This window comes from Esox lucius, chromosome 18 (assembly GCF_011004845.1).
Source record: "Esox lucius isolate fEsoLuc1 chromosome 18, fEsoLuc1.pri, whole genome shotgun sequence".
NCBI classification, from domain to species: Eukaryota; Metazoa; Chordata; class Actinopteri; order Esociformes; family Esocidae; genus Esox; species Esox lucius.
This window is the reverse complement of record NC_047586.1, coordinates 20,813,195-20,831,758: the sequence shown is the minus strand read 5'-3', so window position 1 is coordinate 20,831,758 and position 18,564 is coordinate 20,813,195. Positions and strand designations below refer to the sequence as shown.

The 18,564-nt window shown below is 41.9% G+C and overlaps 2 protein-coding genes across 2 annotated transcripts; one reads left to right on the top strand and one right to left on the bottom strand.

Moving 5' to 3' along the window:
- Positions 1-84: 84 nt before the first annotated feature.
- On the bottom strand, positions 85-6,667 carry LOC109616841 (sterile alpha motif domain-containing protein 15). Its single transcript, XM_020055994.2, has 4 exons — positions 6,535-6,667; positions 5,654-5,760; positions 5,345-5,443; positions 85-1,192 (listed from the first exon to the last, which is right to left on the bottom strand). Exons 1-4 carry the CDS (start codon positions 6,665-6,667, stop codon positions 1,019-1,021), a joined length of 513 nt encoding a protein of 170 aa, XP_019911553.1. The 3' UTR covers positions 85-1,018.
- Positions 6,668-6,688: 21 nt separating this feature from the next.
- Positions 6,689-17,550, top strand: LOC105017535 (methylmalonate-semialdehyde dehydrogenase [acylating], mitochondrial). The gene is made up of 12 exons (XM_010882219.5): positions 6,689-6,908; positions 7,267-7,308; positions 7,671-7,745; positions 8,363-8,524; positions 8,732-8,810; positions 11,345-11,647; positions 12,310-12,431; positions 12,680-12,869; positions 13,124-13,305; positions 16,041-16,220; positions 16,353-16,451; positions 16,853-17,550. The coding sequence occupies exons 1-12, from the start codon at positions 6,870-6,872 to the stop codon at positions 16,955-16,957; spliced, it is 1,578 nt and encodes a 525-aa protein (XP_010880521.2). The 5' UTR covers positions 6,689-6,869; the 3' UTR covers positions 16,958-17,550.
- Positions 17,551-18,564: the final 1,014 nt, after the last annotated feature.

The following is an 18,564-nucleotide window of genomic DNA, read 5'->3' as shown; positions in this document are numbered from 1 at the left end:
TACACACTCCATTATGGATAAATCCTCAATCAGCCACTGTGTTAAAGCATGGTTCAGATCAATAGGAAGAGCTTGAGCCCAAGGTGTTGGAATGATGGAATATCTGGTAATTCCAGGAGCCTTACCAGTCTAATAAATTCTTCTGAATTCAGAAAACAACATCCTGTGGTTGTACCTTGCATTACCTAATCAATAAAGGACTTCAGAACAAGGCTACTGTGTCCCACTTGTTTTTGGACCAATGGAGCATTTCATTCAATTAAACCGGTATACTCAATAAGTGGAAATAGCCTTGGGTCCTTGGTTTAGGATATTAATCAGTTTTTATGCATGCTACGTCAGGAGGTCTGGGTCCTATTGGCACATGTAATAGAGTGGTAACTACTGGGTCACAGTTTCAAGCCCTGTGCCGCACCAGCTGTTACCCCTCAATCATTACGTTACAACAAATGCAATAATCTGAAAAACCAAATGCACACCCCAGAACACAAATTGAATCACAAAGCGCCTGGCAAAACGTTGCCTTGACAGTCAATGTCCAAATCAACATCTGTAATTGGCTGGAACATTATTGCCTCATCCTTCACAACTGAAGCACTCCAAGGGCAAACAGCAATGCGTCGTCCGGTCTGTGAAGATGAGCCGTCATTGGCCGTATACCCTCCATAAAGGACCCACACGACTCCAGGGCAAAACTATACCGCCACCGCTGTTTTTTTGGTCTATAGCTAGCAAAGTAAAATAGTTTTATTCAGCAAGTTGATTAGGAAGCAATTCTTATTTTTAGCAACAGCCAGTTAGATATTTACAAGGGAGCGCAGGAGCAAGTAACTTTCTTGCTGAGGGACAAAATGACATAGCATTCCCCTGGGTTTAGAACCAGAGACCTTTAGGACACTAGTCAGATGCCACCTTGCCACCTCCAAAATAAAGGTGAATCTGATTCTTACAAACAACACACTGACCAGAAGTAAATTCTTTCAGGTTTAAAACAAAAAAATCTGCAGCCAGATTCCATTCACTGTGTCCTGTCACTGAGGAACTGTTCGTAGGTGAGGGAGTCGGCCCAGTCCCCCGTCCGGCTCTTCTTCTCCAGAAACAGGCCCATGCTGTCTCTGAGAGGGTCTGCGATGCTACGGCTCCACAGTGGCTCTGAGATCCCCAGCAGCTCACAGACATGGCCAGAGATGGCCTAAAGGGGGCGAGACACAAAGAGGAGGAGCTGAACCACGCCAAAGGCTACAAAGGTGTTACTTTCAGTACGGTACGTTGTAGAAATTCTGAAAGTGTACATTACTTTAAAATAGACATGCCGCCCTGAAATAGCGTGAGTAACTTTTATGTACAGTGGGGAGAACAAGTATTTGATACACTGCAGATTTTGCAGGTTTTCCCACTTACAAAGCATGTAGAAATCGGTAATTTTTATCATAGGTACTCTTCAACTGTGGGTGACAGAATCTAAATAATTTTTAAGTAATTAATTTGCATTTTATTGCATGACATAAGTATTAGTTACATTAGAAAAGCATAACTTAATATTTGGTACAGAAACCTTTGTTTGCAATTACAGAGATCATACGTTTCCTGTAGTTCTTGACCAGGTTTGCACACACTGCAGCAGGGATTTTGGCCCACTCCTCCATACAGACCATCTCCAGATCCTTCAGGTTTCGGGACTTTCAGCTCCCTCCAAAGATTTTCTATTGGGATCAGGTTTGGAGACTGGCTAGGTCACTCCAGGACCTTGAGAGGCTTCTTACGGAGCCACTCCTTAGTTGCCCTGGCTGTGTGTTTCGGTCATTGTCATGCTGGAAGACCCAGCCACGACCCATCTTCAATGCTCTTACTGAGGGAAGGAGGTTGTTGGCCAAGATCTCGAGATACATGGCCCCATCCATCCTCCCCTCAATACGGTGCAGTCGTCTTGTCCCTTTGCAGAAAAGCATCCCCAAAGAATGATGTTTCCACCTCCATGCTTCACGGTTGGGATGGTGTTCTTGGGGTTGTACTCATCCTTCTTCTTCCTCCAAACACGGCGAGTGGAGTTTAGACCAAAAAGCTCTATTTTTGTCTCATCAGACTACATGACATTCTCCCATTCCTCCTCTGGATCATCCAGATGGTCATTGGCAAACTTCAGACGAGCCTGGACATGCGCTGGCTTGAGCAGGGGGACCTTGCGTGCGCTGCAGGAATTTAATCCATGACGGCGTAGGGTGTTACTAATGGTTTTCTTTGAGACTGTGGTCCCAGCTCTCTTCAGGTTATTGACCAGGTCCTGCCGTGTAGTTCTGGGCTGATGCTTCACCTTCCTGATGATCATTGATGCCCCACAAGGTGAGATCTTACATGGAGCCCCAGACCGAGGGAGATTGACCGTCATCTTGAACTTCTTCCATTTTCTAATAATTGTGCCAACAGTTGTTGCCTTCTCACCAAACTGCTTGCCTATTGTCTTGTAGCCCATCCCAGCCTTGTGCAGGTCTACAATTTTATCCCTGATGTCCTTACACAGCTCTCTGGTCTTGGCCATTGTGGAGAGGTTGGAATCTGTTTGATTGAGTGTGTGGACAGGTGTCTTTTATTCAGGTAACAAGTTCAAACAGGTGCAGTTAATACAGGTAATGAGTGGAGAACAGAAGGGCTTCTTAAAGAAAAACTAACCAGAATTCTTACAGGTTCGTAAGTGACCAAATACTTATGACATGCAATAAAAAGCAAATAATCTTAAAAAAAATCATACAATGTGATTTTCTGAATTTTTGTTTTAGATTCCGTCTTTCACAGTTGAAGTGTACCTATGATAAAAATTACAGACCTCTACATGCTTTGTAAGTAGGAAAACCTGCAGAATCCGCAGTGTATCAAACACTTGTTCTCCCCACTGTACATACCACAAAGCATGATAGCATGTCAGCTGCTTAATTGTATCATGCAGTACACCTGTATGTAAGTATCTGGATTTGTTATGTTCCTCCACTCATTTATTCAGGTTTTTCCTTTTATTTGTCATCCGTCTGTATGGTCACTGTGCAGTGAGTTCCCCCCTACTTATTACAGGGATGTAGTGGTGCTTGATATTTCGTGATAACCCATAAACCTCACAAGCATTAATGATAGGTTTAGAATGACCATGAATACTAAAAACATAATCCTTGGTCCAGTTTGTCTGCTACCTTGGTGAGTTAGCTTGTGGAATTAATTATGCGGGTGCTGCATCTGATTGTCTGGATTTGGCTGTGTATGATCTACAGTGTCATGTTGTGCGCCCCGTCTTGAGTAATTAGCCTTCCACTGCGATGGGAAGATTGCCCATTGTTTTCTTATTTGGGTTTGAACAGTCCTACACACATTCATGTTGGCACTCCCATGATATTACAGTGCGGTAAAGGAGAATATCACTTTTTTTGCTATTTGTTGTTCAATTGTTTACACACCCTGGAAGAAAAATATAGAACAAAGAATTACTGTATTCCATGATTCAGTTTTCTTTAGCAAACATCAAAAACTTCAGTAAACTTTTGGAAGTAATCAGGACATGTGTGTGGTGTTATATATATATATATTCTGAGATACTGTTTATACATATATACATACATATATACATACAAAGACAAGTGTGTCTTGCCTACAGTCAAACATGGTGGTGGGAGTGTCATGGTCTGGGGCTGCGTGAGTGCTGCCGGCACTGGGGAGCTACAGTTCATTGAGGGAACTCAATGAACTGTACATATATCCTCCACTCCTCCATGATGACATCACAAAGCTGGTGGATGTTAGAGACCTTGCGCTCCTCCACCTTCCATTTGAGGATGCCCCACAGATGCTCAAAAGGGTTTGGGTCTGGAGACATGCTTGGCCAGTCCATCACCTTTACCCTCAGCTTCTTTAGCAAGGCAGTCGTCATCTTGGAGGTGTGTTTGGGGTCTTTATCATGTTGGAATACTGCACTGCGACCCAATCTCTGAAGGGAGGGGATCATGCTCTGCTTCAGTATGTCACAGGACATGTTGGCATTCATGGTTCCCTCAATGAACTGTAGCTCCCCAGTGCCGGCAGCACTCACACACCCCCAAACCATGACACTCCCACCACCATGTTTGACTGTAGGCAAGACACACTTGTCTTTGTACTCCTCACCTGGTTGCCACCACACACGCTTGACACCATCTGAACCAAATACGTTTAGCTTGGTCTCAACAGACCACAGGACATGGTTCCAGTAACAACAGCCATGCAGACCAATTTGATGCAGTGTGCGGCGCATGGTCTTAGCACTGACAGGCTGACCCCCCTCTGCAACCTCTGCAGCAATGCTGGCAGCACTCATACGTCTATTTCCCAAATACAACCTCTGGATATGACGCTGAGCATGTGCACTCAACTTCTTTGGTCGGCCTGTTCTGATTGAAACCTGTCCTGTTAAACCGCTGTATGGTCTTGGCCACCATGCTGCAGCTCAGTTTCAGGTCCTTGGCAATTTTCTTATAGCCTAGGCCATCTTTATGTAGAGCAACAATTCTTTTTTTCACAGCCTCAGAGAGTTATTTGCCATGAGGTGCCATGTTGAACTTCCAGTGACCAGTATGAGGGAGTGTGAGAGCGATAACACCAAATTTAACACCTGCTCCCCATTCATACCTGAGACCTTGTAACACTAACCAGTCACTTTGACACTGGGGCGGGAAAATGGCTAATTGGGCCCAATTTGGACATTTTCACTTAGGGGTGTACTCACTTGTGTTGCCAGCGGTTTAGACATTAATGGCTGTGTGTTGAGTTATTTTGAGGGGACAACAAATGTACACTGTTATACAAGCTGTACACTCACTAGTTTACATTGTAGCAAAGTGTCATTTCTTCAGTGTTGTCACATGAAAAGATATAATCAAATGTATATATATATATATATATATATATATATATATATATATATATATATATATATATTTATTTATTTGATTTTTTTTACTAATAACATCATACCACATAGAGTTAATTTTAGGATCATGCTCAGTGACCCTAAAATCACATGCACTGATTTCATCCAGTCATGTTTAGGTAGTGGAGGCTAGAGTTAGCTGGAGTTTGTAATGGCTGTTTAAAGAACACTGAATAATGGATTACAGTTTCTCTTGGCCCACAGATTTGCTTTAAGGTGAGGAACGATCCAACATTAAGTAAAAAAAGTTAATTTCTCCTTTACTGCAGAGATTACTGGAGTCTTGCCTATTTCTACTTTCCATTCAGACTTTTTCATTCAAAATCACTCTTGAAATGCAAATGAGGGTCAAATGCAGGCATAGAATAATATGAAAGCTTCTCAGCTCCATCTCCTTACCTTCATATCCTCAAAGTCTGTGATTCCTAATCTTGGCAGATAGCGACAATTTACATAGATCAGCTTTTTACCTGTGATGAGGTTCTCAGTGAAACAGGCCTGGGTGGATAAAGACAGAGTTCTTGAATAGCCTTTCGTTACTTAGTCTCTCTATCAGCAAAGACTGGGACTGCTTTTGTCCAGGACACATTTTGTTCAAGTAACTGTAATGTTAGGCTAGCAAAAATGTGAAAAGTTACCTGACATTGTAAAGAAATGAGTAACTTAGTTACTAAGTTGGAACTCAAAAAACTATTATTGCTCACTCACTGTATAATGTGGATATCCTAAGGATCCTATCCATTTTGCCACGTCTTGGCAACTCCATTGAAGGAACGCCATCTTGCATGTGTGTCTGTTACCATAGAAACTGTCACCTGTCAAAATACGGCTCAGTCACAGTGTTATAGTGTGTCAGATTCCTTTGCGCGCAGACATTTCAGAGTATAACTGTCTAACGAGTTAGGTAATCAGTGACATTTTAACACGTCATTTTTGCATTTGTCAGTTTATCTCAGATCAAGGTCAATATTAAAATTGTCAAAATAACTTTTGTAAATGTAGAATGATGGACTCGATTTTGAATCAATGAAAGACATGTAAAATAGCTGGGGCGGTTCTTAATTGTAATTACAGGATTCGGTTATCTGTCCCGATTTGCCCAATGAGACCACTGGGTTAATATAAGAACGGATGAGTTTGTACTGGGTGAAAAGTGAGGGCATTTGTATTGAAACCCGACTGTGTTCTGGGTCTGCTAGAATCCCGCTTCCACCGACCGCGAGATTGGCTCAAAACCAGAGTGACGTAGGTTAAGCCGGTGGAGTCAGTAATAGCAACCAGTGTTTTCGTATAAAAAACATAAACGAACGCTTAATACAGACACACATGCCTCCACAAATATATTTTGTTTTAACATTTCAAATATGTTATTTATGACATATTTATGTTTCTGAATGATGCATCATAGTTGAAATGAACGGTCAGCGCAGATTCTAATCGAATCGAGTACGCGACGTAGTTTTTTCGTATCATCAACATAACCAACTCCCTCCCCACTTCTGCCACAGATCACAGCGCGTTGCACCGCGGTTCCCGATCACGTTTATCGAACTCCCTCAATGTAAGGGGCGACTGGTCATGTGACGTACCTTCATCATGAGAAGTTAACCAATCCGCCTCATACTTTTTGGGGCGTGTTTTCGTTTCCCCAAACGGATTGGTTCTCTTGTAAGCTGTTGTCCCTCCCAGGTTGGATCCAACGGGATTTTTTGCCTGGTCCATTTCACAGATTGATAAAGCATATGTTGCACTAATTAATGTGACCCACTCTAACTCACTTATTGAAAGATCAGGTAAAACGTGTCGTTAATGTGTTTTTGTTTGTTAGATAACCTTCATTAGTTTATATTTATGTCCAGAGGTGTCCGTTCATCTGGCTGGTGAGTGTGTATTCTGGGCAAAAAGCAAACAGACGCTTTAAACCATGGCCGGGATTCTAGCAAGATCGTTGTGGAGCCACAAGGTATACGCATTGTTTAGTTTGTTTTTCAACTTGAGTGGCTAGATAGATAACTTGCTAACAGATATTATAACATGGCTTGGTAACTAGCTAGCTAGCTAGTTTATTCATACACTTAAAAGTCGAAGCATGCACTTAATAATTACTCGTATTTTACATGTATGATTGCAGTATAGCTCCTTTGTGCATTCGATGAATGAATGATTTACTGGTAAGATGACTTAACAAGGTCAACTGCCTATATACCTACAATGCCACAGTAGCATAGTTGGCTAGCTACTGCTAACTTGCGTGCAAAAGTTTAGGGGTTGAGTCTTGGCGAAATACGTTAAATTACTCGTGTATTCTCTCACTCATACAGGCACCCCTTCAAATGGGTCGCAGGTGTTATTCGTCATCAGTGGTGAGTTGACACGCAATAATTAAATAATGTAACTAGATGGATAAGCGTGTGTGTGTGTGTGTGTGTGTGTGTGTGTGTGTGTGTGTGTGTGTGTGTGTGTGTGTGTGTGTGTGTGTGTGTGTGTGTGTGTGTGTGTGTAGTGTGTGTAGTGTGTGTAGTGTGTGTAGTGTGTGTAGTGTGTGTGTGTGTAGTGTGTGTGTGTGTAGTGTGTGTGTATATGTATGTGTTTATATATATATATAACTCATAACTATAAAATTGGGTAAGACTTGTTTTGGAATTTATGCTCATGCAATGTAGTTACGCATAGATATTGTGATTGCATATTTATTATAAGTTTGTCTTTTCCTGTCTTCTTAAAGCCCACTACCAAGCTGTTTATTGATGGCAAGTTTGTGGAGTCCAACACCTCCGAATGGCTTGACATTCACAACCCTGTAAGTATTGCTGCTTTAGTGCAGATGTACACAGGCACACAAATCACAAGATTGTGTATATATCTACTAATAGCTTTGTAGAAGCTGGTCCGAAACTGGAGAATGACAATCTCTTGAATGTGTCATATTTAATCTGTATGATTTGCAATATTTAGAAATGGGAGCCTTTTCTTCAGCCAGTTCAATTTAACATTGACATGTTTATGCACTCACATTTACTATAACTCAGGCCGGAAGGGGGGCTGTCAACCTCTGCTTCAGGAAAACTTGCTGTTGTCTTGCTTTTGGCAAGGCCACAATGTACTGCTGTTCAATACAGAGAAAGAGATGCCTAGAAGACCACAATTCATTTCATTGTAATTGCAGTCTAGATATGTGGATGTAATGCTAAAAAACAGTTATGTAATGTCCTCGTAACAGATTGAATATATGAAGGAGCTAGCTGTAGAATTGCCCTACAACTCTGTTCTCTGTCAAATTAAATGTAGTCAGCCTGGAGAATTCTCTGTCCTGACCGTTCTTATGTAAGGTGTAATTCAGGTAGAGGCACTACCATGGATTGTCATGAGGTTTACCTCAGAAAGGGGATTTTCAGGGGTACTTTTTCCTCTTCACAGGCCACTAACGAGGTGGTGGGTCGCGTGCCCAAAGCCACCCAGACAGAGATGTTGGCTGCCGTAGAATCCTGCTCCAGGACCTTCGCCTCCTGGTCTGAGACCTCCATCCTCACACGTCAGCAAATATTTCTTCGATACCAGCAGCTCATCAAAGACAACATTGTAAGAAAATCCCCTGGTCTGAAAACAGGCGTGCAAATGATTGGTTCACACTATATATTTTTTTAAAGTCACCTTTTAATGCAATTTGAACTGTGAATTGTGATCCAAAGAATAAGCTGCAAATATGGTTCTTAGCTCCACCTGGGTTATAAAGCATTAAATCCAACATGATTGGTGAATTGTATTTATTTCCATCTGTGTTTGCAGAAAGAGCTGGCCAGGCTAATCACCCTGGAGCAGGGCAAGACTCTGGCTGATGCAGAGGGTGACGTCTTCAGAGGACTGCGTGAGTAGAACTGTTTTATATGGATGAGTCAATATCGGTATATGCAACAAATGTAGTAATCTGTATCAGGCGGATTGCTTTAAAATGGCAGATTATTTCGGACCTATTGTGCTTTCGTCTTAATAGGCGTCCAATCTGCTCTAGTAATTTATTTTCTTTTTTTGCTAGATTCATATGTCCGGTTGTTTTATTTTTATTATTTATTCTCTGTTGCAGTTTTGTTGATAAAGTTGAATACTTGTAGTTACTACATTTATATCTAGGCATTGTATAATTTGCAATTACCAAAAGAGAATGTGTATTAATTTTATTTTTCTATTCATTGTGCTATTTTTTTTTTTTGGTTATGCCAGCCTACACAGATACAGAAATTACAAAATTGGTTTTGGCACACAGTTATATGAATATTGGCTATGCATATCAACCAATGTTTTTATAGAGCATCCCTAATGTTTTATTCAGTAGGCAAGGAGGGAATGTTTTTTTGTTTTGTTATATATAGATGGATGTCTGAGAAATACAGAGATTTCAACCCCCCCCCCCTCCTTATATATAACAAAACAAAAGGGGGGGGGGGGGGTTGAAATCTCTGTATTTCTCAGACATCCATCTCCTCTTACCACACCTATTTGACCAGCTCACACAAGAAAATGGCAAGCTAAAACAGTCCGAGAGGTCTGCTGCTAATGCCCTCTCCTACTGAGTGGTCTTCTGTGAATGCCCTCACCTACTGGGTGGTCTTCAGTGAATGCCCTCACCTACTGAGTGGTCTTCAGTGAATGCCCTCACCTACTGAGTGGTCTTCAGTGAATGCCCTCACCTACTGGGTGGTCTTCAGTGAATGCCCTCACCTACTGGGTGGTCTTCAGTGAATGCCCTCACCTACTGAGTGGTCTTCTGTGAATGCCCTCACCTACTGGGTGGTCTTCAGTGAATGCCCTCACCTACTGAGTGGTCTTCAGTGAATGCCCTCACCTACTGAGTGGTCTTCAGTGAATGCCCTCACCTACTGGGTGGTCTTCAGTGAATGCCCTCACCTACTGGGTGGTCTTCAGTGAATGCCCTCACCTACTGGGTGGTCTTCAGTGAATGCCCTCACCTACTGGGTGGTCTTCTGTGAATGCCCTCACCTACTGGGTGGTCTTCTGTGAATGCCCCTACCCACAGTACACTTCAGCAGGCTTTACTTTGGTCTAACCCACTAACAGTTCTCTGACTAGAACAGTGGGGGTGCTTTTCAGTCCAGGTCTTTGTTGTCACCAGACCGTATTACACACACACACTCACTAATCTACTTCTATAGGAAGGAATGTATGGTTCTGGATTGCACTAACAAATAGATCATTTTGTAAACTCTGGAATAGGAATCTCCCCACAGAAAGGAGAATGGAATAGCATTGTACCTACACAGACATTTACGTACTAATATGTCTGTACACAGTAATGCTGTCTGATAAAACCATTGTAAAATACTTTTGCCCATTTTACAGAAGTTGAAAGCAGATGACCAATCAATCAATCAAATGTATTTATAAAGCCCTTTTTACAACAGCAGTTGTCACAAAGTGCTTTACAGAGACACCCGGCCTTAAACCCCAAGGAGCAAACAACAGTAGTGTTGATTTTCAGTGGCTAGGAAAAATATTTTTAATATAAAAATGTTCATGACTCTGACATAATAATAGTGATACTCTTGTTCATTTTCCTGAAAAGTGTCTTTTTTTAATCACTGATGATATTCACATCAACCACAACATTTGTATAAACATATTGCTGGAAAGAGAGAGAACCAATTACTTAGACAGGTAAGAACTATTGCCCTCTTGGCCTTAATTTCTGTCAGACTGCTAGATGGTTCTAGAAACTCCCTATGGCTGAGAATTAGTACAAGCTTATAAGATCCAGTGGTATCCAGCATGAACACTGCAGGCCATAAAATACAAATTTCTAAACTTGCATCTACTGCAATAAATCCTGAAAAGAGCATTTTACACAATTACGGCACATACACATTTTCCATGCTGCTGATATTGCCTAGATAAAACATATATAAACTTATAAGATATACGAAAGAGGACACCACTACCGCTAATAAAATAAAGTCAGACATTTTGGAAATAAAAGTACTATTAATGACTATCAATCATTTTGCAGCATTGAAAACAGAAGACCCCAAAATATGTCTTGGTTGCACACAATGTCCCTGATGTAAGCCATCAACTTGGTCACCAGCCAAGTGTCCTCTCTTTGCGACAGTACGGACAGCAGCGGGCGGGGTGCAATTGTCCTTTAAAGCCTGCTGATTGGTGGAAATCAGGAGGCATTCATCAAAAGCTCTGATAGGATGAGCCAACAGTCAATTAGGCATGTGTGGAAATAATGAGGACTGCTTTGTGTAGAGGGGCGGCCTTTGTTTTTTTATATTACTTGGATGTCTTTCACCAATACTGTTCTTTTCCTCTGCTATGTACATCGTCTGACCCACTGCTGTCTGGCTTCCTACCCCACTGACTGTGCTTGTGTCCTCATTCTAGAGGTGACGGAGCACGCCTGCAGCATTACCTCCCTGATGCTGGGGGAGACCCTGCCCTCCATCACCAAGGACATGGACACCTACACCTACCGCCTGCCCATTGGCGTGTGCGCCGGCATAGCCCCCTTCAACTTCCCCGCCATGATCCCTTTGTGGATGTTCCCGTTGGGTATGGTGTGTGGAAACACGTACCTGATGAAGCCCTCGGAGCGCGTTCCGGGGTGCACCATGCTGCTGGCCAAGCTGCTGCAGGACGCCGGGATTCCCGATGGGACCCTGAACATCATCCACGGACAGCACGCAGGTGTGTGTTATCGCTGTTTATGAAACGTGCCATTGAATTGTGTCAGTCTCTGTCTGTCCGTCCGTCTCTGTCTGTCCGTCCGTCTCTGTCTGTCTCTCTGTCTGTTGTTTCCCAGAAGTAAAACCAGGCTTTGCTAACAATGAGTTAAAGTGCAGGGTTTACAACAATACACAGAACCTCAGACATTCTGTTAGTAAACCATTTGCATAATAATGTACTGGGCAAATGTATTAAGCCACCAAAATTATATTTAAAACTATCAATCCAGGCAGTAAGTGTTAATTTGCTTGTAAAAGCACAATAAATAATAGGAAAATAAATAGAAGAAAATGTGAATACAGTAACAAAATACAAACAATGCACTATTTTCTAAAAGCTCTTGTGAGATGTGGTTTTAACCTCTCAGAAATTTGAAGAAACTGGGAATGTTTCTAGGGCAGGGAAAAGAATAAAAAGCAGTCACAAAGAACGAGTTCTGGCAAATCCTGCGAGCAGTTTGGGAAAATGTACCACATGACAGCTTGCGACAATCTACCAAAGCAAATTGCATCAATTTTGCATTTTAAGGTAGGCCACACAAAAAGATACTGACTTATGACTGTATGTGCAGAAGTTGATGGAATGATGAGAGGAATGACATGACCTTTGTCCTCTTTCCATAGCCGTGAATTTTATCTGTGACCACCCAGCCATCAAGGCCATCAGCTTTGTGGGCTCCAACCAGGCGGGAGAATACATCTATGAGAGAGGATCCAAGAACGGCAAGAGGGTGCAGTCCAACATGGTATTGATGAAAAACAACCGCCACTATGAATAGGGTCAATTGTGGATTAAATTAAATAATCCCTCATGCATTAAGTCAATTATTGCTGCCTCAAATAGTTTAGTTCTCCTAACCATACTGCAGAGATGAATATTCCCACTACATTATTAAGACTGAACCAGACAAGTTTCTTGTTTCTTAGGTATGTGTTCACACCTTCCTATCGCATATTTCAGTCAGCCTATCAACCTGTGTGTCCTGCCTGGTAGGGTGCCAAAAACCACGGAGTGGTGATGCCTGATGCCAACAAGGAGAACACGCTGAACCAGCTGGTGGGCGCAGCCTTCGGTGCAGCAGGACAACGCTGTATGGCTCTCTCAACCGCCATTCTCGTAGGCGAGGCGCGCGATTGGCTCCCAGAGCTGGTTGAACGCTCCAAAGCCTTGCGCGTCAATGCTGGTACTATAAAATATTTTCCTAAAGCACCCTATGATTTATGGAATTTGGTGATTTATGACTTGCCAGGTTTTTACCTTGGCAAAACACAAAACAAAAATGTTTTCCCATTTGGAAATCATCCATTAATCAAACGTTTCAAACTGTGAATCCAATATATGACTTCCAGCACCAGGCCACATACCATTCATCTATCAAAGCTAACGGTTACAATTCTCTGAGTAGTAATCGTGTGTTCTGTCGTCCCTGGTTACCAGGCGACCAGCCGGGGGCTGATGTGGGTCCCCTAATCTCCCCGGAGTCCAGGGCCCGCGTTGAGATGTTGATCCAGAGTGGCGTGGACGAGGGAGCCACATTGCTGCTGGATGGACGCAATGTCCATGTCAAAGGATATGAGAACGGCAACTTTGTCGGGCCCACCATCCTTAGCAACGTCACGGTAAGGACACAGTCCATGTAACTGACCTGGATGGTCTTGTGGCTGATAAACAACCACTGTCATTCTGCAAGACGAGCTAGCATATGAAAGCCCCGTCATTAACGTAATAAAACAGCTAATGAACAATGAATTTATTCAAATTACCTGCAGAGCCATTTATTATCATTATCAAATTTGAGGCCAATGATCTAGATTACAAGTCCCTACCTTGCACAGATTGTGCTGTTAAGCTTCTGAAATTGCTTTTGCCACCCAGAAAATACAAAAAATATTGCTACTCAAATGTAGCCATGCAGTGGTAGGCTTCCATAAACTGTATAACATGCGGCAATTTACCATCTTTTTTTTTTGTGACCAGTTTTTTGGGAAAATATAATTTGAAACTTTAACTTAACATTAACTGCAGATATCTACTGTCGGTCATTTATGCAAGTAGTAAAAATCTTACATATTGCCCCTTTAAAGAATTTATTTTGTGATCCTTGTGTTGTGGGCTAAGAATTTGTGACATTGATTGTCAGTTATGAAAACGCTGTAATATTTGATGAAAATTCTAAAATGTGTTTTCATAGTCAACCGGCCATAAGCCCCTTTTCAGCATATTTGGTAGCCAAGAAGAAACCCAGTGCTGTGAAGATGGCAACATTTTCATTACAGCTACACATTAATAATGACTCCCACTACATGCATGTCCATCAGTGGACATCCAGATGGTCAAAACAAATGTTGTGGTCGAGGGTGTTTCAGTAGTCTAAGCTGCTGCCTCCAGGGGGAATGTAAAGTCAGTATACTGCCTTTGAACGCCCTTCCGGTCTAATAAAGCACCTTAAATATCTTAGATTACACTGGCCACTGAACACAGTGTATTTATTAGGTATGAAAAGCCAACACTTCAGATGAGGCCACATGATTTCTGGGTAATCTACCTGAGGGCAAGGTGGTGTGGTTGGCACTGTGCTGCTGAGGCACTGTTGGTCGCTCACCTCTGACCCCAGGGTGTAGCAAAGATGGTGGCTAACATATGGTAGCGCTGGCAGGGAGGGGCATCTGCCTGAGAGCGAGGGAGCTTTCTGGGCCAGGAACGGGCAAATGACGCAGTACAACAGTGTTGTTTAGAAAGGCCTGATATTACTGAAGACCGCTCAAACTGCTGTCTGAAGACCAGAAGAGATAGCCAGTAGTTTGTTAGAGCAAGACAATTCATTCTTACTAATCTTCAGGTTGTTACTGAAAATGAGAATGTGTTCTTAGGCACTGTATCGGGTAAAGTAATGGTTTAATGTTTTTAAATGATTTTTAATATGATCTCTAACACTGGAGAATTGGGCTGTGGAAAAAGGTCTGAAAAATCCAGATTCAGTTCATATGTGACCTGTGCAGCACCCAGACCTTAACCTAACAGCATCCTAAGGTATGAATAGGGACTTTTTTGAAGCGTGTTAATTATTTACCCAATGCCCTTGACCACGTTTCATGTTACAGAACTACAAATGGTACATTGAAATTTCATTCTGTTTGATATTTTGTGCGGTGGAAGCTCACAGTTTGCACTGATGAAAGATTTTGCCAAGGCATTGGGGATTAGCGTCTGAAAAGTGTTGTAGGTGTGGTTAAAAAGAGCCGAAACACTGAACATTTCCTGATCCAATTTCTCCTGTTTCTTTTCATGTGGACTTTCTGCTTCTTCTCTTTTTTGCCTGTAGTCAATTTCAAGGTTTTATATTTTTTATTTTGCTTTGTTACTGAGGAAATTGATTGTCACACTTTGCAGAGTCAGCATTTGCCTTTAACCAGTTTTGCATTAAAAGGTTTTAAAAAATTCCTCCCAAACACTCTAGACAGCTAATTTTGTATCAGAATCCCATTCTGAAGGATGTCTTTGCGCTCCATAATCAACATCTATCAATTCATATAAGACAGTAGGTTTATTCAACTTATGATATCATCGGTTTATTGAGCCTTATTGGAAAAACAAACGGTTTGCAGAATCAACTGCAAGCACAAAGAGTGACAATAAGGCCTTGTGTAAAAATGGGTGAATTTTCTTTAGTGCATAGTGTGCTGTAACCAAAAGACCTGCAGGCATGTAGCCTAGAAGTTAGAGGTGCGGAACTAAAACCGGAGGGTAAATCCTTGGTGGGACCATTTTAAAAACCTGATGGATGTGAACCAGCAGATCGTGATGGGAAAAAGAAATGCAGTCCAAACCAGCAATTGTAAGCCGGCAACAACTGGAGCTGTGTTTTCAGGTGCCCAGATCCACTAGACAGGAGACCGATACCAACAAAGGTCCTTGAAAGCTTTTCTGAACAACTCTGTCATTAGCTGTACCACTTCCATCAATGTCCTGTATTTAACACCACCCACCAGCGTCCATGACAACACAAACAGCCGGGTTCAAATAACACCGGAGGAGCCGTAAATTTGGTCTGCTTGTTGAAGATGCGTGTTCAGCTGTAGTTTACTGCGGCAGTAAGGAATGGCATGGTGATGAACCTGTGTAATTTGTTTCTGATGTTAATTATCCCCTGCTGTGAGTGCAGCGCACGACTCACTCGATTTGTAGTTGTATTCCCATCTGTATGCATTGTCATGTCACTTAACACTGTTGGATTTCCACTGTAGAAACGCCTCCTTCAGCTCAGTTGGCTGGGCTGAAGGCCCACCCAAATCAGTTCTTGATATATCCTTTGTTGGTAATGACAGGGAGCTCATGCATTTCCTTCCCTCCCCAGCCGGAGATGAAATGCTACAAGGAGGAGATCTTCGGACCGGTGCTAGTGGTTCTAGAGGCAGACACACTGGACAAAGCTATCTCCCTGGTCAACGACAACCCATACGGAAACGGTACCGCCATCTTCACCACGAACGGAGCCACCGCCCGCAAATACACACATGAGGTGGAGGTGGGACAGGTGAGCCACAGAACAATGAGAGTCATTTGTGATGACCTCTATTCACAGTCCTGTTTCTTTGCAGTTGTAAGTACATTGTTGTTGAAGGTCATTGAAGACATTGTCATTGTCTCGCGTCCGTGCGTCTTTTAGATTGGAGTGAACGTGCCCATCCCCGTCCCCCTGCCCATGTTCTCCTTCACCGGCTCCAGGGGTTCTTTCAGGGGAGACATGAACTTCTATGGCAAACAGGTAAGCTCAGATCACCAGCGAGAGATGGGCCCCTGAATGGAACAGAGTTCAAGTCATTGCGAGACCAGGGTTCAAATCCTGCTCGCTGATTTGCCCTCTGTGGTGCAGTCGGCCAGTACCATTTGGCGGGGGGGGGGTGATGATGATATGAACCAGAACGGCATTAGATGTGCTCTGGAAGAAGTTGAAACATGCATCCACTGGGAGTTACTGTTATGAAGCAGGGCCTTAATCACAAATTGTATATCACGTAATTGGGTAGAAAAACTGTAAAGAGCCTTAAAGAAATAAAAAATATTTTAAATACATTCTCTCACCATGTGGATCTCTAATGATGTCAAGGTCAGCTTTACAGAATATACATTTATGTGGTTGATGGTCTCTTTTCCCCGGCTGTACAGGGCATCCAGTTCTACACCCAGATCAAGACCATTACTTCGCAGTGGAAGGCTGAGGACGCCACAACGAAAAGCCCAGCTGTTACCATGCCAACCATGGGCCGCTAAACAGAATGTATGACTAAATGTGGTGATCTCTCCCTGGCACAATGTTCTACATAGTACTTACTGACAGGCCTTAACATTCACAAAGGATTAGTGTCCATGGGTTTCAGACAGGTTTTATACAGAATTTACTGTATTTATTTTGAGGTTTGATCCCGTTAAAGTGCTTCCTGTTTTCTGGCAGATTTTTATTAACAACATAATGTAGCAAAAGTTTAAAAACACTAGCCTCATGCAGCCTTGAAGAGTTGCATGAGAATGCAGGACTCCATGGAATTGGAAGGTCTTTGTGGCCAAAATGCAAAGGTCAGTTTACTTCCCTGGGATTTTAGCTATGGGAAACCGTGGCACACTGACCATGAATTAATCTGGAAGCAGCGTCACACCAGTCCTACACTCATCCTGGTTAGTAATATCCCCAACCTGTGGAACAGATACTGTGAATGACACTTGGGTCAAATTATTATTTCTACAAACATTTTGTGCACAGTGGTCTGTTAGTATTTGTATGCTTGAAATAATTCTATTTGTCTTGGTGTTGAGCAGAGATGCATCCTGTTTTACATGAAATAAAGATTTCCATTGAAAACTGCTAATCATATGCCTTCATCATTGACCACTATTACTGTAACTATAGTTTTTTAGATTTCTCTTGTGCATAAATCTGGGGAAATTGTATGTTGTTGAGTTTGTAAATGCTGGTATTTGCGAGTCCTTTGAGAAGTTTAGCTAGCTGTTTTCACTGAAGTTCTTATACGTACAGTGGATATAAAATGTCTACACACCCCTGTTAAAATGCCAGGTTCTTGTGATGTAAAAGAATGAGACAAAGATAAATCATGTCAGAACTTTTTCCACCTTTTAATGTGACAATTCAATTGAAAAACAAACTGAAATCTTTGAGTTTGTTTTTCTCATTCTTTTACATCACAAAAACCTGGCATTTTAACAAGGGGTGTGTAGACTTTTTATATTTACTGTATGTTGTGTATCCCACAGAATAAGATGTGACTGGTTGATTTAGCATTTTGTAATGTACAATCTAATGCTCTAAAAAGTGCTGAGGCTTTGCCGTTCCTTTTTCTTATTTGTGTACAATATTCTTTTGGAACTGCGGTTAAATGTTAAACATTCCACTCCTTGCCAAAGATTTTCACTGAGTATAGGGAGTGGAATTTGAAGTAAAGAGACAGGGATCTGTTGAGGTTAAATGTTCCCAAAGCAAAACAACATTAGTTTCATGCTTAGATACTTGTCCAGAATATACCAACTTGCTAAAATGACTTCACAAAATTGTAATTAGCTTCTTCAGTAGCAGGCCATGAGCCTAAAAAAAGCTAAAATATTGGGACAGCTTTTGGCAGATCTAGTAATATGTGAGCATTTCTGTCCACTGCTTATTTTCAGTATAATTTTTGATTCAGGAACATTTACAGTAAACACCCAAATCCAGTCACTTTTAATTATGATTTAGTTACTGGAAGGTAATCTTTTAATTGGACGCTATCTGTTCTCTTTTTGTCAATTCAGATTAAGTTTTGTTTTTGTTGACAGTTATGCTTTATAATGTAATTTTAGCTTAGTTTTGAAGCGGCTACATCTTGAACGCA

Coding starts and splice junctions, on each gene's coding strand:
- LOC105017535 (XM_010882219.5), top strand. CDS start 6,870: ATGGCCGGGATTCTAGCAAGATCGTTGTGGAGCCACAAG. Junction 6,909..7,266: donor GATCGTTGTGGAGCCACAAG/GTATACGCATTG, acceptor TCACTCATACAG/GCACCCCTTCAAATGGGTCG. Junction 12,432..12,679: donor AGAGGGTGCAGTCCAACATG/GTATTGATGAAA, acceptor CCTGCCTGGTAG/GGTGCCAAAAACCACGGAGT.
- LOC109616841 (XM_020055994.2), bottom strand. CDS start 6,667: ATGGACCAGGCAAAAAATCCCGTTGGATCCAACCTGGGAGGGACAACA. Junction 5,761..6,534: donor GTTAACTTCTCATGATGAAG/GTACGTCACATG, acceptor GTATTTTGACAG/GTGACAGTTTCTATGGTAAC. Junction 5,444..5,653: donor TAGGATATCCACATTATACA/GTGAGTGAGCAA, acceptor TTATCCACCCAG/GCCTGTTTCACTGAGAACCT.